This window comes from Sabethes cyaneus, chromosome 2, assembly GCF_943734655.1.
Source record: "Sabethes cyaneus chromosome 2, idSabCyanKW18_F2, whole genome shotgun sequence".
Lineage (NCBI taxonomy): Eukaryota > Metazoa > Arthropoda > Insecta > Diptera > Culicidae > Sabethes > Sabethes cyaneus.
Genome location: NC_071354.1, coordinates 142,445,549 through 142,468,982, shown reverse-complemented (window position 1 = coordinate 142,468,982; position 23,434 = coordinate 142,445,549). Strand labels below are relative to the sequence as shown.

At 41.1% G+C, this 23,434-nt stretch overlaps 1 protein-coding gene across 1 annotated transcript; it reads right to left on the bottom strand.

Moving 5' to 3' along the window:
• Nucleotides 1–1,919: 1,919 nt before the first annotated feature.
• LOC128736102 (cilia- and flagella-associated protein 44) lies at nt 1,920–23,054 on the bottom strand. Its single transcript, XM_053830583.1, has 8 exons — nt 22,948–23,054; nt 22,415–22,887; nt 13,545–15,042; nt 12,739–13,485; nt 12,637–12,672; nt 7,059–7,242; nt 3,411–4,709; nt 1,920–3,356 (listed from the first exon to the last, which is right to left on the bottom strand). Exons 1-8 carry the CDS (start codon nt 23,052–23,054, stop codon nt 1,920–1,922), a joined length of 5,781 nt encoding a protein of 1,926 aa, XP_053686558.1.
• Between the last annotated feature and the right edge of the window lie 380 nt (nt 23,055–23,434).

Sequence of the window (23,434 nt, the reverse complement as noted above, 5' to 3'; positions counted from 1 at the left end):
CCAGATTTACTTTCCAAAGACTGTTTTCGCTGTGATTGTTTATTCCTATAGTTTTGGGATCGAATTCCTTTATTCTTCGTTCTCTGGTATTGATTATTCCATTCATGATAACCAAATTTGGCTGGTCTAGGTAGTTTTCTGTAGAATTGCGGATTTGTTCGGGTTTCATGGAAATGCTGATCCGTAGACAAAATATTTCAGCTTCACTATAACCACTATGGAATTCTCTGGATTCTTGAAATCTCTACAGTACTCTACGTAATTCTTCAATATTTTAGTTTCAGTAGCTTTCTATAGTCTTTATTCATCTAGGTTCAGTTGTCTACCGTAATTAAGTTGTTTCAAATACGACTCATTGTCGATCTATAATGAGAAACCAAAAAATCCGTAGAGATCCGTACCACTACTGATCCACACGAAGGAAAATGTGGCATCTTTAGGTGGTGGCTTGCCGGACTTGTGGCAGTAATCGCTTGTCTTCCTGGAGGACCATCATGCACAGTACTGTTTAGAGTGCCGTACTGTACGAAGACAATGATCGGCCACCACTAAGATGGAGTACGATCGCCGGTTTTGAGTCGCTCCTAACCCGCCTAAATAATCCCCGTTTTCCCATTAGCATATGACCAACTTCTACTCGGGGTTAGTTACGCGATCTTCTTTTGGTCACTCGTATCCTAGTTGATAGCCTATTTTATGCCTATAGCATAGGTACATCAGGTTTCAACGGTTCACGCCGTATTGAACAGAAGGTATTGTGGACGGTTTTTGGAGAAGCACAAATATGAAGCGAAAAGTGACTGAGTCACAAAGTACGTGCCTGTAGCATGCCATATAGCTAGATTGTAAGACTACAGTGCGTTGAAAAGCGTTTCTTTGATCAATGGCACCAGGAATAGAGTAATCAAATGCGATAGGAAGCTTGACCAGGGCAAAGGTGTCTTGTTGTCACTACTGCGTCGTTTAGGAAATCGGCAACGATTTTTTGCCTAAAACTGTTCTTATTCCATAGACAAACAATATTTATGGTATTGTTGAGTTTTTCAGGCTATCCTGATTATTAGGAACGATTTTAATCAAAACAAAGACGATGGAAGAAGTTCATTGATAAAAAACGACCGCTTTTTTGCTCACATTCGTTGATAAGTATTGATGGTATAATTTCCATGTGCCGTAAAATACCACCGCTGTGACGGACACACGCGCTACAATGTATGTGAACCGAGATATCACACACCGGGCACAACCCGAATGCATGATTGCTTTGCCGCACGAGGTATGTGTTGTTGTCAAGTGTCCTATTTTCAATTTGGAAAATGTGGCGAAATCCATTTGTTGTAAGGCATTCAACTTGAATAATCGCAGGTCTCTCTATACTTAGATCAAATAAATGAAAAAACGCAAAAGTTCTGGTTTTGCATAGATATAATTTACAGGGAAAATGTTATAATAGTTATATGGAAAATAAGTTTGTTTTTAGCGAAGTTGTTGACAGCGTGATAGTAGTTGGTTATGATGAATGAGCAAGAATCGGTTGGGATTCGGCGGTAAAAATCAATGGTTAAATGCAGTTTTATTCACTCGTAAACATTAAGATAAACCATCGACTACGTCGATGAGAAAAAGTGAAACAAGTCTTTGAAGTTCTGTACTCTGACCGCCACGAGCTTACCGCTGCGATGAACTCTATAACCCACCTGTGTGGGCGTCTGATAAGGCCATTGGTCTGTCAAGATATTTTCGGAGTAGCCTAATTGATTTATGTTAAGGTTATCTACCACAGCAGAGGTGCATGGTATCTGGCTCGAAGCGGTTTTTGACCGTATTTTATTGGCAGATTATTGTTTCCATAGCCGGCTGATCAAATTGAACCTTATACTTCTATCGATGATGCATGTGATACCAAAAGGAACATGCGCTTATGTGGAGCTCTGTTGTAGGATTCCGCTGATTATTAGCTTGATTGTGCTGTGATTGACGTCATCGACCATGTTTTCCGACGAGTACTGCAGCAGTTCCGTCGAAAGCAGGTCAATGTTAACCGCGGCTGGATCAATGCCTGGTTTATTTCGGAGGCCATTGGCTATGAAGGTCACTGTTTCGGGATGGTTGATGTCTGTTATGTGAAGAGTTGACAATACTTGTTTGAGAATGTCAGCAAGAATATTATGCGAGTAGTTTTGAGAAGCAGGGGGAACCATTTCCAAGCTATTGTTGACTATTTCGTTCAATATTTCTTTCGTATCAATATCGTATCCTTCCTTGAAAGTACGGAAGATATTTTCGATTAACTCGGCAATTGATTGGGGAGGTATCGTTAGAAGTAGCTCCTCGGGTATAAAGGATTTGAAGTTTTCGATGATGTGGGGCAGTAAATCGCTTGCATGTTCAGGTGCGAAGTTTGCTATAATGTTGGATAAGTAGTGCGATAAGTGCGTTACGACTCGCTTGATATCAGATTTCTGCACAATCGTTCCAAGATGATCAGTTAAAAAGTCATCTACCAGAGAGGAAATTTCATTGTACAAAAAGTTATCTGGCGAGCTGGCTCTGGTACTAGGTGGTGCCGAGTCCATTACGTTTGGATACGTTGAATCATCCGGAACTCTTGCTGTTCTTTCTTGTCCGACAGCGGGTTCAATGATCTGAGCTCCATCTGTGCTGAGTGGTTTGCATTTGATGCTGAGTGTGCGAATTTCTCGTTGCAGCATATTGATTTGCTCCTTTTGAGCTTTGGCTATCTCTTTTAATTTGACAAGATCTGCTTCGTAATTCACCGGTTCTTGCTCTTTTCTTTCCAAAAACTTTTTTTGATTTGCCAACATTTTTGTTAAATTATTATACTCTTCTTGAAGTACCGTCAATACGTGTAGTTTTTCCGTTCCCTCTTGAATAACTCTTGCTAGTTCCTCTTGTTTCTTGGAATAGATGACCTTCAGGTCCCTAACCCGTTCTGCATAGCTTTTCCTGACATCGTCCATATTGGCTCTCATTTCGAATGCAAACTTTCTTAAAATTGTTTCTTCTAGTTCATCTAAGTTTATGACTCTACCAAATTTCTTAATCATTGCCTCAATGATTTGCTCTTTGAGTTCTATAATCTGTTGATCCATGTACTTGATATCAGTGCGCATTCTGGCTAGATGAACAACATTGATTCTATGTTTCCTTTTCGTTTCGAGCGTTTCCATCGCCAGTTGACCAACACGAGCATATAGTTTCATTAATTTTTCATTGTTAAACAGCAAACTATTTTCGATGTCATAAAATTCGGCTTCTGTTCTGAAGTACTGCAATTGATCCATCTTTAAAATAACCAAAGTGTTTATGTCGTTCAAACGGGTTTGTTTCTCGCGCTGAAATAGAAAAATTAATAATTTACACTATTGTTTCGAATCTCAAATATATACCCGAAAATTCATCAGCTCCTTGTTCTTATCGGCAAGTCTCGTTTGTACAAGAGATATCTTCATTTTTATAGTCTCCATTGTTTTAATCGTCTCGTTAAGTGTTTTGTTCTCCTCGTAATACTTTTTCTCTAGCTCATTCTTTTGGTTTCGCAATTTGATTGTCAGCTCATACAAATCAGGATCACACCCGTTCGGGCAAGGTTGCTCATCGAGAAATATTTTACTGACTTCACCGTCCACGGCGTTTTCCAGAGCGTCAATGTCTTCGGAGGAATATTCACTCGATGATTCCGTTTCGTACCGATCATTGTTAATTCGACAAGGTCTATATTTCTTCTTGAAAATTCTCTTAAGAAAAACAGCAAAAGAATTATCTGAACAGTTTGCTGTAAACTCCTGAATTACAACCTTCTGTTCCTTTCGAATCATATCCATTTCTTGTTTAGTTTGCTCTATGGAGTAATTTGCTGCGATCATATCCTTCTGAAGTCCGTTACGCTCAATAGTTAATTCTTCCACAGAGTTAATCATTTTTTGTTCAATTTTTTCGAAATCCTTCAATATCCATAATTCCTGATAGAGTGTGAGTTGATGAATTTCAAGGTATTTTGCATCGACTTCAACTTGTATACGATTTTCAGCAAGTTGCTCTATTTGCCGGTCAAAATCATTTACCCGATCCGTGATTTTCGCAATAATTTTATCCTGTTTAAAAAGCTTTCTGGTGAGTCGAATTTCACGCATCTCCTTTTCTCGGTCTGTACCGATAGGTACATAGGGTGTTCCATCCGGCGATGGTGCCAACCCAAGGGCATATTTTAGAACTTTATCTGAGTACTCCGCCTGCTTCTGTGTCCATGTCTTTTCGGGTGAGGTTTGCGGGTGAACTGTTGCCTCTTCCGGTACGTCCAGCTTGAATTCGTTTTCCGGAAATTCCAAATCAGGATTTATTTTTATGTCAATCGAAGACATTTTTCGTTTTTCTTCGGGTAACTCTTCATGAATTTCCAGCAATTTTTTGTTTTTCATTTCAACATATTTTAATAGCTCCATTTTTTTGCCCCGCAAGGCGAAAACTTGTTTGTTGTAATCGTTTTTTATTGTAAACAACTTTTCTCTAACATGCAGGAGATCGCGATATTTGGTAAGAGTAGTTTCACGATCTTTTTCTTCGGGGTTATAATCTGGATCCGTTTTTAGCTTATAATCTCCGATCGAGCTAGCTGCCTCTTTGATAGCAATATCATCGTCGGGGTGATTGACATTAGGGTCTGGTTTTCTGGCCTTCAACTCGTCCCACTGAAACGGAGACAGCATATCAATACATGAAGTAGAACAATGAAAAGCGTCTTATGTATAGATTCCTATAGTTATGAAGAGTTTTGTGACAAAATGAGAACTTATCATTCAACGTACAGTGTCGAGATTCGTAATTATTCTAAAAAGTTATCTCACAATAGGTATAGCATCAAAATATTATTTTTTAATGGTTTTTTGTAAGCACAACAAGACTGACCTTTGTATTTTAAATTGGACTTTTCAAAAATGTGCGATATACTATACGGAGTCTTCGGCCCACTTATACTTACTTTTTAATTCTAGTGTCATAGAGCCAGGGTGGCTCTGCCGTATCAACAATTTCTCTCCACTGCACTGTACTCGGTTCTGGATTACCTGTCGCCAATTCGTTAAGCGTCTCGACACACGCAAGTCGGTTTCAAGCTGGCAAGCCAACTAGCACGTTGGCCTCCTGTATTACTGGTGCCGGTGGGGTTTTTGAAGAGAACACTTATCTGGCATTCTTACGACGTTGCCGGCTCAGCGTAGTCTTCCAAAAATTCTCCAGGTGTACGATGGGAATCTCTCGAAATAGTGCGTCAGGTAGTAGTTCATAAGCCTATGCCACTCCCCGCTTTTCATTTGTACTCCGCCAAAAATAGTCTTTTCGTTCAAATATGGCAAGTGCATGCATGTCTTCCGTAGGTAAAGTTACAGTCTCAAGTCTGTAGAGGACTACCGGTCCCACCAGCATTTTGTACATCGTCAGCTTAGTGTGGCGGCGTATGTTCCCTGATCAAAGCGTCTTGCGGAGAGAAAAGTAGGCTCGTAGGCAGCTAGAATGCGTCGTTGAATCTCCTAACTCGTACTCTTGTGGGTGGTAACCGTAGATCTCAAATATATGAACTCATCAACCACTTCCAGTTCATCGTCGTCAATAGTCACTGTTCGTGGAAAGCGAACGTTGTTCGAAATACGTACTAAGTACATCACTCACTCCGGGAAGCCGTGTCAGTTTTTTCAAAAAACCGTTCTCGTGTATTATTTGCCATTGCTGTTTGTTATCGTATGATGCCTTGAAATCCACGGAAGCATGATGCCTAGGTACGTTGCACTCCCGAAGTTTCTGAAGAATTTGTCGGAGAGTGAAAATTTGATCCGTAGTAGCACGGCCCCCATAAAGCACGCCTGATACTGCCCTACGAATTCTCTTGCTATTGGGGATAGAGGACGCAATAAAAGCGATGAAAACAACTTGTAGGCGGTGTTGACCAGCGTATTCCGCGGTAATTACAGCAATTGAGCCGATCGCCCTTTTTATAGATGGGATAAACCACACCTTCTATCCACTCCTACGGCAGGTTCTTCTCTTTCCTTTCTTCCATCTTGAGTTGTCCAGTAAATTGCCGTTGCTAGTGGTTCTTTGTCATTTTTGTAGAGTTCTGTCGGAAGTCGGTCATTTCCGGCAGCTCTATGATTCTTCAGCTGACCGATTTCTTGCCGGATCTCTTCGCGATAGGCACCTCTAAGTTTACTTCCGTTCCATTTCCTTCTGTTATATCGTCATTGAGATGGCAATTGAAGAATTGCCTTTCACCTGTCGACCACCTCGCGGCCCACTTACAATCCTTGAATTATTATGAAAAAGTGTGCCGAAGATACGGTACGTAAAATCTTAATCAGGTTGACCACTTTTGAAACGTACAGTCTAAATAAAAGTAACAATATATGTATAACTGCCCAGTTAGTTTCGAGGTACGATGTAGGCCAAACAAACCAGTTGTATGTTCGAATCTCGACTAGGCGGTGCTGCCAGAATCAGTAGGATCGGTGCACTAGCCCTGTAATTGTCCTATAAACTAATAACCGGCTGCGAAGTCTGTTTGTCTGACTGTCAAATTATAAAACCATACAAATGTAAAAGCCCTACAGTATGAAACCCTCCAAATTTCAATTACTCCGTAACATGCATAACAGAGGGTGCTAGTGTGCAAGCAAAATGTGTAGAACGGTGATTTTTGAAAGATTTTCTTCTAAGTGTCTTGTTGGTCCATCAGTGGTCAAGTCTTAAAGACGTTTATACCCTAGGCTTGGCTTTTTTCATCATTGATCCAACTAAAGACTAGAACACTTTTTGTCAAAATAGCGATGGAATTTTCATATTGTTTAATCCCAGTAAGTAGTTTTCTTGTATTTGCAGCTCAAATCAAGTAATCGAAGGAAGAAATCGACCGTTGAATAAATGCATGGTAAAACAAATCGAGAATGATTGCGAAATCTTTTCTAAGTTTGATCAGTTCAACCTGCTTCGGCTGCAGATTTTCAGGATAGCAAGCTCAATATTTCAAATGATTTAATAGTAAAAATTACCTCCATCTTCCGGATACGTTCCTTAGACTTCCGCTCACGGTACTTGGCTAGTAGGCGTCTCATTTTAGATTCCAGCTTGAAATCTATCGTGGACTGCGTTAAACCTTCAAGAAATGACTCTTTTCTGTCAAGCTGTGAATCTTCGCGCACATCAAGTCTGGTCTGTTCGGAAGCTTTCGTCATTCTGTAGATTGAGAGTACCATAACGTAGTTAATTAAATTTTAGTGGAATGCTTGAAAAATGGCTTTGGGAAACTAAATATGTGCAGGAAGTGTTTTTCCACCCGGGCGCTATCACAATAGATCTACAATATTGGTTGCAGTGATCAGTGCACACAAAGAAACACGTGTACGAACTAGCTACCGTATAAAAATCATTGCTCGTCAAATGATATGCAAAAGAGCAAGTAAATATAACACACCATTGTTTTTTCGACACGACAGGCGCTTACAGGTCAGGGATAAGAAAGCGGAAAGATAGAATGAATACTCAGTAGGGTACGGGAGAGTATTTTCAGCCCATTAAGCGGTAGCCTGAACAATATTCAGGAATTATGCTGAAACTTTATTTATTCGAGACAAGATTTTTATACCAGTTGATCGAATATTATTTACTGAATATCGGCGTGTATTTTGGTCTTAATGAAACGCTACTGAATTTGAGTTATAGTCGCTAGAAATGATGAAGTCGCTGCGGCTAAATTGAGCCCATTTTCTATAGTGGTGTCTGTGTTTTTTAAATCCGACCGGCCGAAATAGCCAGCACAGGGATTAAATGCTTTTCAAAAACAGACCAAAAGAGAGATCGATGGATAACGTGTCGGTATAGCCTGTATACCGGCTCTTTGAAAATAACTAGTTTTGCAGTGACAACAGCTTGCTGTTGGCGCTAGTGTATCATTGAATCGTACATATACACTAGCGCCAGAAGCAAGTGGTTGTCACTCAAATACTAGCATTGTCAACACGATAGAATACATTCAGGAATAACTGCCTCACACATTGGTAGTAGTGTAAATAGAGCACCATATCCTGAAATTAAAAACAAAATGCTGCAAGTGCTAGTGAATGAAAATTGATTTATATTTTCATATCAGAAGGGAATTGTTGTGTTCTTCCGTGATGAAAAGAAGTAGAATTGTTCTGTGATACCATATTCACAGCTGTTTCGTTTCTAGAATAAGTAAACGTGTGTGTTTTCCAAACCATCATCAAGAGCGGATACGCGTAAGCGATTGCTGCTGGGGTTTTCAGCCTGATTACGTGCCAGTGGAAAAACAGTGGTTTTGATGTTTATTGAATAAAATTTAGCAAATTACTTACATTTTTATGAAAATAGTTATAACACATTAAAGCTTATGAGTGCTACATTCGTTTCAGTATTGTTATATAGCGGTAAAGTTGATATTTGAGAAAGTGTATCCAAAAAAGTAATGTATGCCGAAACTAGTAGCGTGCTGGGAACAACCTCCCGTGCCCTACTTACCAGAAATTGTAGATCGTTAGATTTTTTTGGTGGCGACCGGGTATTGCTCGAACAGCTTGAACCAGTGCACTGTGGGGATTTTTTCGAAAACAAGTCCTTTAGCTCTATATCTCAAAATGTGAAAGATATTTTTATAGGGATCCCAGTGGTGTGATGCTTGTTTACGGCACGCATTTATTCCCAGAAGGTTTGCCAAAAGTTGGGCATTTTATCCTATTTTTCTCGACATAGAGAGATGTAAAAGTCCATATCTCCAGATTCCACTGAGATAAAATTATTCTTTTTTTGCCATAAATAAGCTATCCTAAAGAGGAATCCGATGATACGGTATTTGTTTAGGAAAAATTGTTATTTCTTGTTGTCAAATAAACGGCATTGACCCTAGCATTATCAATAAAAGTGAATATCTCTGGATTCCATTGGGATAAATTAAATATTTTTTCACCCCGAGAAAGCTATTTTTATATACCTACCTTCGAACAATTTGGTCTTTGCTCACGACACCTGTTTGTTTCTTGTAGTTTTAGTCAAATAAAGATCATGCTACCTTAATTTGGCAACGTGAACTAAAAATTTAGGGTAAAATGACTAATTTTGCCGCGATCAAATACTCTGTCATCGGAATCTACATAGTTAGCTTTCTTGTGGCGAAAAAAGAACGACTTTATCCCAGCGGGTTCCAGAGTTATTGATCAATGTATCTCTGAACTCCTAGGGTCCTCCTAGGGAACTCCTAGAGCTAGGGTAAAATACCCTTCTTTTGGCAAAAGCTGCTGGAAATAAATGCGTACCGTAAACAAGCGTCACACTATTGGAATCCCCATCAAAATAGCTTTCTTTTGATATCAAAAGATTGATCCAAGCCCACCGGCGTTTGAGCATAAAGGACTTTTTTTTTGCAAAAAAATCCCCACTGCGCAGTGTTGCGAAGTCCACACTTGTGTGGTTTAATTTTCTCACACGCGCGTACTCATTCTACCGAACATGCCGGCATAAGCATCCCTTTAGGACACTCGCTCCTATTTATTCATGCACTGCAACAAGGATTTGCGAGTACAGTAATCACTCTCGTTCATCGTTGTAGCCCGAGCTGCTGATACCGATAACACGCGAGGGCTCGCACTCTCGGCCGTGAGTAAAATCGAAGGCGAAGATGAAGAAGAAAAGAAATAGTATGGGATAATTTATATCCCAGTGCGCCATTAAACTTATGGGCAGCTAATTGCTCAGGAGTTATTTGACTTGCGAATAAGCTGCAGGAAGACGATGTGCGGATGTGCGTGCGCGAGTGTATGGGTAGCAGAATGTCTGCACACAGCAACGGCGGTTGTTTCTTTTAGGCCTGCGTGGGCAGTGTAAGCGTAGAATGCTATACTTCTCATACTTTCTCGCGTGTAAGTAGGCATCGTTGACCTCTCGCTGGATTCGCAACATTGGCTTGAACCTCGTAAATTCGAATTTGTAGTATTGAAGGAAATCTGTGGCATGGGAGAGGTTTTTTAATATCCGTACCTCAGTTTAGCCAGAGCGGCTCCTCTATCAAGGAACTAGGATCAAGCTTTATGATGTTGGGTAGTATATACTAAGTTGGAATCGGAAAGAGGGTGTGTTATTGAGCATAAAAGGTCGTTTCTTCAACTACACCCGCATAAACGTATATTGTCCATAAGAAGCTAGACCCGACAACGGAAAAGAAGTGTTTCATGTGCAATTAGAGACAACATACGACAGTTGTTCGCCACGCGACATCAAGATTGTCATCGGAGATGTGAACGCCGGGGTCGGTAGGGAAGTGACGTATAGACCGGTAATAAGGCCTGCATATGCATACCGATACGAACGTTGGCGGCTTACGATGTAAGAAATTTGCGGGCTCCTGAGGCCTGGTAATCCGAAGTACCTTTTTCCACGTAAATATGTATATCCGCAAGGCTACCTGTAGATCTCCTGGCCAACGTACAATGAACCAGTCAAACTTTCTATAACTTCACGAATATACGTTCCCTACGGGGTGCGAATATTTATTTCGACCATCACGTAGTAGCAGTAGGTGTGCGTTCAAGACAATTACCCATATTCCATACACACAACCAGGTGCTTCAACCTTCGAAGACGGAGAAGCCGCTTCCACAGTAGCTAAATAGTATCGAAGTACACAAAATAATTGGTTTAGTGGGGAATGATAAGTTGGTGGAGAGAAAAAAGAGCTTGAGTAAAATATACGAGCATATACAACACTAGGGAATTCGGACAAATATACCGTCAAGTGCCTCAGCGGCAAATATCTAAAAGTTTTAACGAGAAATTGAGGAGTATAAAGATCAAGCCGGTGTTCGTGGTAAGGTTCGCCTATCAGTAGAGCTTTACATATACAGCCGAAAACACTGCCGAAGATTCTACCCTGCATTATTTCCAACACCTGGAAAGAGAAGAATTTATCGGACGAGTAGATGTAAGGAGTTGTTTAGTTGAGGGCTCTACTATTGCTACAAACGGAGCATAACGCTGATAAATGCATTATTAAGTTCTCTCAAAGATCGTGGCGCGGATTAAGACAAGATGACGACCTACTCTACATGCTTTAAACATCACTCTCGAGAAGCAGTTCTGGTGAGCGACCATCGAAACGAGAGGCTAAACTTTCAGCAAGGATTGCCATAGTAAATAGCCTTTGATAGTCCTTGGAAGGCTTCGCAGATGATATGGATGTTATATCCAGAAACTTTGCGATAGCGGAGGCAATCTACGCTACTCTGAAAACGAAGGTTAAGAGGATTGGGCTAAAAACAAATGCATCGAAGTCCAACTATATTAACGGTAAAAATTCAAAGGAATCTTGCGCTCACCTGCTACGGAAGGTATTCGTTAACGGCGACGAACAGGAAGTGCTAGGCAAATTTGTGTATTTGGGATCGCTCATGACCTGGGATAAGAAGATGCAGCGGTGCATTCGAGAAGGATATCTAACCTGCTTTGTAACATGCAGAGATCGAGAAGCGTACGCCATCGTATAAAGGTAACAATGTAAAGGCCCGTAGTTTTTATGGACTTGAAGTAGTGACAATGCTCAAGGAGGACATAAGCCCTTTTCGTCTTCGACCAGATGATTTTTGGTTGAGTACAAACTGAAAGCGGGGAATTGTGAAAACGAATTAATCGCGAGTTGCGTTGCTCGGGAGACCATCACCTTACATCTGGTTAAAGGCAATATGTTAAGATCTGAGCTCAGTGACAGATTGATTGTTTTCGTTTTTTTCTTCTTATATTTGATGCACAAAATTTGACATTTAAATAAAGTCAGCATGCTCGGGTTTGTGGGCGATTCGAAATTTCACCGGAAATAAATCTTTCCGCTGTTTTAATCAATCAAGCTAGCCCGGTTTACAATGACAGTTCGTACGCGGTTCGCACTGATAGTTCGGTGCACAATCATTCCTCTCAGGACATTTCATAAGGGTGCCGGCCAAAACAGTTCTGTTCAACAACCTCATCGATCGGCACCAGGAAGAAAGGAATCTAGCATGCTAGATGGCGCGAGCAGATTGAAGCTGACTTGCAGATTGCAGATTGAAGATTTCTTCCAACTGATCATTGGCAGATACGCACTATTTCAAATTATTAAAAAAAAAAACGATATTTTGTCAAAGAAAAAATAACGAAAAATACGTACAATCCGTAAAATACTGGCATCTGGTAAATTAAAATGAAAATCATGTTACCACCTTCATACACTTGTACTCGTACTTACTGGAACACGCAATGCACGAAAACTCGCATGCTTAAATTTATCAGAGTGAGCATTATTCTGAAAGAAGTTTTTTTCTTGAAAAGTAAAAAGCCTATTGTTTGAAGAATGAAACGCACAAGATCAGCAATGACTAAAGACAAAAAATTACAGAACAGCAACTACAATTGTTTTCAAAACTGAAAACGTTTGTTCCCATTGAAGTAACCAAAAAAATATAAAACTGCGTAGCTCTAAATAACGAGAGTAATCTGTTTTAACGTTATTTAAATAATACAATAGTGCTTCTATGCTAGCAATACTATTTTGTGCCCAAAGTGCATTATTTTCATGATGGTTCATACAACCTATCCTCCGGCGTTTTACATAGTTCCATGAAACGTCTTTGAATGTTCAGCAAGTAATCAACAAATTAGTTTGGAAACAATATTTAAGTTATCGAACCATACCTCTTACGTGCCTCTTCTTCCCTGATTCGTTCCTCCAAGTCCGCTACCGTTTGGTGATATTCTTCGCTTAGCTTGTGAATGCGAAATGACTTTACCGACGTTGCTACACTAACTCCAAGAACCTGAATGGGGATGCTTTCGATTCCATCGAGAAAAAATCGCTTGAGCTTTTCTCCGGACAGTCGAGCCTTTTCAACATCGAAAGCCGTCTTCTGGCGAACGAGATCCATCTCGGCTTGGAGTTCCTGTTCTAGATCGTCGACGATTCGTTGATCGAGAGTAAATTCTTCCTGCGGAATTCTTTGCGACTCCGGCAGCTCGTCATTTCGTGCAAGAATTTCTTCGAATTGTTTTCTGTATTCGGCAATAGTTTCAAGCACACGATTCTTGCGATCATTCAACAGCTTTGCTTTTCTGTCGTTTTCTTGTTTAATCTTCTGTTCCTCCAATGAAAGATATTCTAAATCTACAATATCGGGTACACTAGCTCGTTTCTTTTCCAATGATTTAGTTTTCTGTAACTCAATAGGAGCTGTATCTGCATACCACTTGTAGGAAAACAGATTGCCATCAGTTCCTATGCTGAATAAATAGCGATAGTCATAACTATATGCCAGACCAGTTACTTTTCCGTTTAAATTGTAGTGCATATTCAGTGTCCAATAATCGCTAAGATCTCGGAAATCTTTTTTCACCCGATTTAAACGAATGGATCCGTCACCCATACCAAACACTATGTAGTTTTGACTGAAATTAGGAAAACCATTGGTTATTTAGTTCAATTACTGCTACTATCAGTTACTTACTCATAAAGATAAGCAGTAATTTCCGTATCTTCTGCTCCGTGCACTGGGGTACAGGATAATGGATCTTCATCGTCAAACCCATACTCGTAAACGAATCCTGCATCATAGCCACCCATCGAAAGCCACAGAGTGTTTTCCGCAGTATACTGAACCCACAGAACAGCGTTTGGGATTTTTGGAATGTGTAATGGTTCGAGTTCTTCTTCATCGTCGGAATCTTCTAAAAAGGCAACTTCATCAATTTCCACTCCTGGATTTTCAATCCGTATTCTTTCCAGTGATTTCATTTTTCGTGCGCGTTTTTGTTGCTTTCGCTCTTCAATCTCTGCAATGCGTATATTTCTTTTGATTTCCGATTTTACCGATTGAAACGTTAGTTGTCTTATATCGATATTTTTCAGGTGGTAGGACTTATCGGTGTAAGTAACTGGTTCTTCAGGAAGCTCTACTTCCAGGACCTGTCCATGTAGACACCCGATAAGTACAGTTGTGGGTGTTTTAGGTTTCCAATTGATGGTGGATACGGGGGATGGCGTATAAACCATTCCGATAGGTTCGATGGTAACACTAGGAAATTGTCGAATAATCTGATGTACAAAAATTGAATTGTCTTCCGAACCAGACACAAGTATTGTTTCCCTTTGATTCATTGCAAGAACCGTTATACTACTGGAGTGGGATTTTATTATCTGAATAAGTTGTACTGGACATTCTGATTTGCTGTCATCAAAATTAACAGCAACGATTCGAATGCAACCGTCTTCAAATCCGAGAGCTAACACCATCCCTGTTGGATCGAGAGAGACAGGAAACCACAGCATCGCTCGACCACTTGATTTGAATTGATGATTGAAAATCATTTTCTGTTTTTGGTAATTGTACATAAACAATCGGCCATCGGCACCCAGTGTGGCCACATGATGGGAGGTTGGACTGGCTTGAACAGCCATTATAGGTCCGGAATGACATTTAAGTAATTGACGGGGAGTTGCTGGCTTATATGCTGGAGTTATGTCACATACCCAAATACCACCCTTACCGTCCTGAGCGTACCATTCGAAATCACCCTGTTTTTTGATCAAACACGTAAGTTCACTGGTGTAAATTTCTGTTCCAATTTTGAACTCCATTATGGGTTCAATTTGCACCATTCTGTCATCATCGGGAGGGTCAGCCAATTCCACCGTTTCCCAGAACCAAATGCGAATGAATCCATCCATTCCGCTAGTCATGACTTCGCCGTCGCGAACGCTAATCTGCGTTATAGGAGCCTGATGGCAAGGCTTGCGTCCTTTGCGACAAACCTCTAGCTTTATCAAACCAGCTTCCCATACCAAGATGTTTCCCCATTGACAACCAGAGAGAACCTTTTCGTCTGGCATCGGCAGGATCCCTATGATGTCGGATATCTCAGTCTTTCCGAAACGTCCAAGTTCACCTTGCAGCTTGAGTCCGGTGAAGGTTTGAGCCATTTTCCAGAACTTTATGTGACCGAGCCCTGAAGTGGAAAAGAGTTTCATTATTTTCAAGGATTATCAGAATAATATTTTAAAAGACGATTAGCCACAATTCAATAAATTTACCTAATTTAGGTTTGTCATCTATGAGTAGCTGAGTTCGTTTATTTTTTTAGTGATTATGGTGCCTAGATTACTGTTTTTTGTTCAACGCGAGTTATATCACTGGAACTGACCTGGACCCAGGGGATAAAATATCGATTCAATCATACCAAATACAGCCGCGTTGGTCAGAAAGTAGAACGATCAACGGTGGCATGAAATAAAATGCACAAAAAACACCTTACAAATGCGCTGGTTAGTTTCCCCAACAGCGCGCACAAAGAACTTGCAACCAAAACACTATTTCCATTGAATCGCGTCTCCCACGTGCCTTACACCTTGGAGAACGAAACAAATGCGTGAGCGATTACGAGATTGCCATTCAGCAAGATTCCGGCTTGGTGGAGAGCGGCGTCGCGTTCTCTCCACTTAGCTCGTGCACTCTCTGAGGCGACAACCCATAGGTAGGCAAAATTCCCCTTTCTCGTCAGGCTAGGTTAAGAATCATTGTTCTTGTGTGAATAAACGGCTTCTTATCTTGACCGCTAACCAGTAAGGTTAGCTGGGAAGTAATGGTTGAAAAACAATGAAGCTGCTAATATTGACCAGCTGCTACAATACGGTGGTGAAGCATTGACCAGAACGCTACATTGGATAATTGTGAAGATGGCGACCAACTGGATCATTGTTTTTAACTTCCCAAGTGCATTTCTATGGCCGATTGTGGTCAATAGAACCGTTATAAAAGAGTAATAAAACCGATATTGTTACTTGGGATGCGACCACGTTGTTTGGCGCTGTCTATAAAATACTTCTTTTGAAATACTTTATCATTTATCAACAATAGCAAAGAAATTCGACATTATGAATTGAATTTCATTGGTTCTACAGAACGCTTATCCCCCGGCTGTACGAACATGAATCATGGACGATAAAGGAAGCTGACCGACGAGTGTTTGGGGTTTTAGAGCGTAAAAATCTGCGATTAATACTAGGTGGCAAAATGGAAAACGTAGTGTGGCGTAGACAGCGAACCAGGAAGAGGCCGTAGACTTCGGGCAGACCTTGCACCGGATAGATGTGCACTATGACAGATTATGCACAAATATAGATTTCTGGATAAAGTGACGCGGTTGATCAAGATGACGATGAATCAAATAATGTAAATAGTTCGTGTATTGGGAACAGTTAGAGTCTTGAAGAAGAGCTTTTTAATATTATGTTAGACGGTGTGATGTGAAGACAGGATAGAATAGATTTGCGTAATTGTTTGGAAGCTGGAGCTAGCTGGAAGTAACGGCTTCGCAGACGATGAGGTGGCGAGGTGCGAAGTCGACAAGATGAATTGCCCAAAACTTAGCCCTGTGGAGCTGTGGACTCTAGGCTGGCGATAAGTAGCCATGAACCGTATTGAATAGAGACGACTTCTGAATATAGTACAGGCCACTGGATGTTCGAGCCAAAAGATGCTGATACCTGATACAGGCTACTTGAGTCTTTTCCAGACTAAGTAAGGAAAAGATTACCGTACCGTACCGACGGTAAACGCTCGAGTAACACGAGAACTCATAGTGCAGGTGTCTCAATTGCTACTAGAATAGATAATAGCAAGGCCTAGAACTCCGTTTCCAAACAAGATCTTTTGTTTTTATACGACAGACTTTCTAGCCAGCTGTAAGAGTACAGGACAATTGTGGGTTTAGTGCTACAATCCTGCGATTATACCTTGGTGAGCTAGTGTCGTACCTCGAGGCCAACTGGAAGTACTAGAACAGTTACCTTTCTTCTTCTTCTTCTTTTTTTAGCAGCCGAGAGCCGAGGTAGCTCTTGCCGTATCAAAAATTCCTCTGCATTGTACTCGGTTCTGGGCTACTGGTCGCCAATACATTGCGCGTTTCGACACACGTAAGTCGTCTTCAACCTGGTTGAGCCATCTAGCACGTTGGGCCCCTCTATTCTCGGTGATGGTGAGGTTCTTGGAGAGAACAAATTTCACTGCAAAGTCGTCCGGCATCCTTGTGACATGGCCGGCCCACCGTAGTCTCCTAACTTTCGCCAGGTATACGGTGGGAATCTCTCCAAGCAGTGCCTGTAGCTCGTGATTCATACGCCTCCGCCATTCTCCGCTTTCCGTTTGTACTCCGCCAAAAATAGTTCGCAAGACCTTTCGTTTCAATACGGCAAGTGTACGTATGTCTTCTGAAAGTATAACGATACGTTTTGTACATTGTCAGCTTTGTGCTGCGGTGTATGCTCCTTGATCGAAGCATCTTGCGGAGGGAAAAGTATGCTCGACTTCCAGCTTGCATGCGGCGTTGGATCTCATTACTCGTATTATTGTTGGTGGTGAACTCCGTAATCACTTTCAGTGCATCACCGTCAATAGTTACTGTCCGTGGGAAGCAAACGTTGCTTTCTCTGGAGCCTCTTCCTACCATATATTTAGTTTTCGACGCATTGATTTGTAACCCTATCATCCTAGCCTAGATCGTTCCTCTCGTTTAGATGCCCGGTCGCCGGATCACACCTTCAATAGCGATATTGAATAACATATAGGGTAGTCCAGCCCCTTGTCACAACCATGGTGTATAGAGCATGGTGAAACGAAACGCTAAAAAGCAAAAGTAGTCATATTGAAAAAAGCTAAAAAAGCTTGTGACGTAGGCATCTTTTTTACAAAAGCTTACAGTCAAAAACACGTGCTCTTGCATATATACAACATTTGCTCTTTTCATCAACGCAGGCGGTGGGCGCTTTTCAGATGGTGGCGTTTTTGACGTACCGTACCGTACACAAAATATTTCTGTCGAACGGTTGCTGATATGATACAGGTAGATAATGAGTTAATAAAACGTAACATAAGTGCTTGAATAGCCTAAAATGAATATTTTACTATAATACAAGACAATGAACCGACTTATCGTGCTGATTGGAATTGGATCCAAATTTTCATTGAGCGATCGTCTAATTAAATCGTTGGATTAAAGCAAAGTTCTACATTCCATGGCTTCGAGTGACGGCTCAGCTTGCAGCTCATTCCTGCTGCATGAAAATTTAATTAAGTCTATTACGATGGTCCACGATACAGTTCTTAGGTGTAAAAGGAGATCAATTTGAATTATCTAATGGATTTTTGTTTCTGTCATAATGTTTTTATTGCGGTATATGCACAATACTTTTTCATACGCTTTTACGATGATTTTAAATTAGTAGGTTTCATCTTCAACATAATGCGCCAAGTCATCTGCGTCCTAGTCCTGTTCAGCTGCCTTAGAGTCTACTCTTGTTCTTTGTCCGCCTATAGCTTCTACCTCCAAAGGATCAACGCATTCCGGCTCGGTTTTAGGGTTGGTTGTTTTGATAGAGATTTCTGCATACTGCAGAAACTGCTGTGGAGGCTGATTTGACAATTTGAATTTTGGATGTCGACTCAATGGCAGCATTTAGTGGATCCGACAATCTGGCACGTTTCATGATCCGCTTCCGCTGTGATCGAGGTTATTTGCTGAAGCGTTCGTTTCTGTGACGGGTGTTTTCAAAATTGGCATTTGTTGCGGCACCGCACTTATTTGCATGGCAAGGGGGTAGCGTTCGGTCCATTACTACCACTGGCAGCGGCAGGGATGGAAGTATCGGTAATTTGTACTATTTTCTCGTGGTCGCTTCCATCAAATGAATCGAGCTCGCATATACCTACAAATAAATTCGTCTCAGCTGCAGTATTTTTAACCACGGAAATTACGCATTCGACGGAATAGTTGTCATTCCACTAGCGCCTCCACTGTACTAATAAACACAGGAACTGTAACTGCTGTATATTCACTCCCCCACAATGAACTGGGGTTGACTCTACAGTGCCGAATGATTGACGTCCTTTAGGAGAATCAATGTGTGCTGGTTGGCCGGCATTTCGGTGAACATCTTGCGGAAGTAAGGTGAGCATACTGACTGAATCAGTCGTTAACAAGTTAACAAGTTGACCTTTGGCGGCCAATGTGACGTCTACTAAATCGCCTGTTTGAATTTGCATCCGAAAAGAATTCATTAGAATCACTTAGAAATATTATTACAGAATTACGTACCTTGGTTTTAGTCTTTGTAAAACAAAAAAAATATTTCACCATCGATCAGCCAAATTATTTGTTGCTGTAGCTAGCAAACACTAAATAACAACGTATCGTTGCTACGGTTGCTGTTAGTAAAACCGAAGCAACGAGAAAAAGCTGCGAACTTCCTACGTCATAGCACCGTGTCGTCTCCTGCCCCGTACAACAAAAGCTTTTACTCCACTTCGCCTACTGTTTGTCATTTTCGTTTCACCATGTCTATACTCACCATGGTCACAACCTTCTGCGCGATTCTAAAGGACTCGAGTATTCCCGAAACACGCACGTAGCACATCACTCGCTCCAGAGTAGCTTTGATCAGCCGCGTCAGTTTGTCCGGAAAACCGTACTCGTGTATTATCTGCCGTAGCTGTTCGCGTTCAACTGTATCGTATCTGAACTGTATCTGAAATCCACGAAAATATGATGCGAAAATAGGCGACCTTGACCAGTGTAATGGCGTGGTAATTACAATAATCTTGCCGGAAGCCCTTTTTGTAGATGGAACAGACTACACCTTTCCACCACTCCTCCGGTAGTTTCTATTTCTCCCAAACCCTAGAAATTATCCAATGAAATGCCGTTGCTAGCTGTTCTTGGCCATTTTTGTAGAGCTTTGCCGGGAGTCGGTCCTTTCCGACGGCTCTATTATTCTTCAGCTGATACATTTCTCGCATGTTCTATTCGAGATCGGGAGCCGGCAGTCTGTTGTCGTTTGTAGGCACTCCGAGGTTAACTTCCGTTGCGTTTCCTTCTGCTACATCGTAGTTGAAGTGCTCATCAAAATACTGCTTCCATCTGTCGACCATTTCGCGCTCGTTTGTGATTAGATCCCCTCCCTCGTCCCTACACATGTTAAGTTTATGTGTGTAGCCCTTATGAGTCACGTAAAACTTACGCGTATCATTTGCCCGGAATAGTTGTTCCAGCTCCTCACGATCTCTGTCCTCCTTCTGGTGCTTTTTCCTCCTCAGGATCGTGGTCAACTCATGCCGTGCGAGAAAACCCGGCCTTCGATGAGAATATGGTCGATTGGGTTCGAAGTTCGTTGGTCAGATGATCTCCAGGTGGCTTTGTGGATATCTTTGTGGGAATTAAAGTGCTTCTGCTCACCAAGCCTCGGGAAGCTGCAAGGTTGATGTATCGCTGACCGTTATCATTCGTGTCGGTGTGCAGGCTATGGGACTCGATAACCGGTCTATACATTGCTTCCCTACAAACCTAGGCGTTCATATCCCCGATGACGATCTTGATGTCCCGTTGCGTTGTGAGCAGCTGTCGTACGTTACCTCCAGCTGCGCATAGAACGCTCCCTTCTCGTCGACGGTCTGCCTGTGTGTAGACAATACACGTTTATGATGGTGAAGAAACCAATCATAAAAATCTGAAAAATCACAGGTTTTTTCTTCACTTTTACATTATTTTTTGAAAACTTAGCAATGCGAATATCACAGTTAAAAAATTGAAAAAAATTTCATGAGTATTTTTTTCAGTGTTCCAAAGATTGCGACGCTGATTTTTTTCATCAATAAATTGCCGAATCAAATAGATGAGTCATATATTTTTTATTTTTACAAAATGTGCACGAAGCCCGAATTTTTTTTGTAAAAAGTTCGATATCAAAATTTCCTCCATGGAAAAAAGCAAGAAAAAATCAATTTGGTCTAACAAAGTGAATTTTGTCAATATGCAAGTCAAATCTGCAATTGTCTATAATTAGGCACTGTCTTGAATATGGTGTTGGCACGGTACATAACGGGTGTCAACTAAAATTTTGGATTTTTTTTCTCAAGCATTCATAAAAGACAAAGATACATGAAGAAGATCTGATTTACCGAAATGAAAGATACATTGTTCATTGTTGAATTAGTGCACATTTGAAAACGGCCCGTAATTGGCTGTTCGACGAAGCTTCCGTTTGATGTCAGAACAGGAGCGTTGTACGGCCGTCATGTCAACTTCGTGAATGCTTCTCTTGATTCTACCAATCAACTGTAACTGTAACCAATCAAATCAACTGCAATTTGTGGCTCTCCAGTTATTTTTGTACACCAAGAAACTCACAATCCCGAAGAAATCTTCGATGGGGCGCACTGAGACAGACTGCACTGAGACGGGTCATAGTTTTTGGGTTACAAATGTGATCGAATGGGTATTAAGGAACGATTGTGTTTTATTGGCGTAATGCGATGATGCTCTATCCGGCCAAAACACGTATTGTCCATTTGCCTGATGTTTTTTGTAGAAACGGGATAAAAATTTTCTTCAAACATTCATCTGGTGCACTTCTTAATTGATAGCCAAACCAGAGGGCTTGTTGTTGTGGGACCCGAGAAAGAGAACGATGTCGTTCTGCGTCCATAATTTTGGCTTGTCTTCCACTACCTGGCTTGCGAATAGTACAATAGGGGGCATCTTAGGATATTAATATTTTTTTGAAACGATGGTTCTACAATTGATGAAGGGACGGTAGGGGAAAGAAATGAAAATTTTTTGGTGAAGGAGGGGAAGAGCGGAAATGAAGGGGGGGGGGGTTGCTTGACAAGTAGTCATTTTGACTCCTACCTTTTGTCCAATGCTGGAAGGTGCATGGGTCAAAATTGGAAATACCATTGGACAAAAGGTAGGAGTCAAAATGACTACTTGTCAAGCATAGCTACCAATACCCCCCCCTTCCTTTCCGCTCTTCCCCTCCTTCACCAAAAAAAAATTTTCATTTCTTTCCACTACCGTCCCTTCATCAATTGTAGAACCATCGTTTCAAAAAAATATTAAGATATGTATGACCACATTTCAAGGTCAAGACTAAAAACTTGAGATTAGTCTATCTTAGGATATGGTAAACAGTCGAAGCCGCAACGTATTCGCTTTTTAAATGTTGTACCGTATACTTTTTGCCGAGATTTATGTGGCAGTTCGTAGAAGTGTACAACGCGCTCCCGACATGCTTCTTCTTTCGACGACTTTTTAAGCAAAACTGGGCTAGCATAAACAAAACAAAAAATATTGACAAAAAGAGGAGAGAGAGAGAGCTAACACATACATGCTCTCATTTCTCAAATCCAAAATTGTACTTGCCACCCGTTACTTCATGAATAGATATTTTGCCATGTAATGATTATTTTGTTTTTTTTCATCCAACAAAGTTGTAAAGTTGATAAAGATGCAATTTTGATAATAGCGAGCAAAGTTAACTGTAACTCACCACAGGATGTCAGATGGCCGGGTACGGACGGTGAAAACATCACATTTATGACGTCATTCGAAAATGACTTGCAGCGCAATATGATCTCACCATCGCGCCAGTTCCACACGGTAAGCATATAGTCGGGATCACAACCCTGCGACACTAGCAGTTCTCCATCGGTACTATAGTCCACCCGACTGTAAGCTTCACCCGTGCCATTGTTCAGGATGTTGACAACTGTCATCTCTGGATAATTATAGATGATGATTGGCGGGTTGGTGCCATTTTCTCCCACTGTTAGATGGCACAGTTCTGGACTGGGATTTATCTGGATGCAACCAATTCCACCGCCGGTTGAACTTCTCCGGGTGGTAACGGTTTGTTTTGTCACATCGAAAAAGTGTATCAGATTTCCTGATGCATACACCAAAACGTCGTCATCGATTTTACAGAGGTTAAATGGGCGCTTGCAGTCGTATCCATAGGAGTAGCTATAGGGTGAAATTCGTCAATGCTTATTTACTCACAATTAGGAAATAAATATATCTTACTCAAACTTAAGTATTTCATCAGGTATACTACAAGAAGAACCTCTTATTGGTCTAGAAATTAATGACTTCTGACGAGATTTAACAGACTCGCTTCTGACCTCGGACATTTTCGAAATGCTTTGTTTCAAGTGTGGCAATAAACAACCGCTTTCGGTTGCTAAGATCGGTAGCGGTTTATTAGTCAGTCTATTGTAGTCAGTCTTGTTTGGTTAGCAACAATCAATGTTTCCTGCCACCTGTACCTCCTGGCTGGCGGATGTATATCACCAAATCTAAATCGCAGAGCCAGATTGTATCAAAATACAAACAATGATTGCATGCAGACGGTAGACCTAAGTCTACCATTTCCCCTTTTTCATTGCCACAGCTTGAAATTACCCCCAAGTAACTTGAGTCCAGTTAGAATCGGTTCCCTAGCCTTATCAGTATAAACCTGAAGTACACACTCCATGGTGTTACTCGTATGCGCGACTCGGGGATTCGAATG

Bases quoted from the DNA above. Each gene is read 5' to 3' on its own strand.
- LOC128736102 (XM_053830583.1), bottom strand. From the start codon at position 23,054: ATGTCCGAGGTCAGAAGCGAGTCTGTTAAATCTCGTCAGAAGTCATTA. The intron at 13,486-13,544 runs GTAAGTAACTGA...TCCTAATTTCAG, and splicing joins ATTACTGCTTATCTTTATGA to TCAAAACTACATAGTGTTTG. The intron at 12,673-12,738 runs GTATGGTTCGAT...GAACATTCAAAG, and splicing joins GAAGAAGAGGCACGTAAGAG to ACGTTTCATGGAACTATGTA.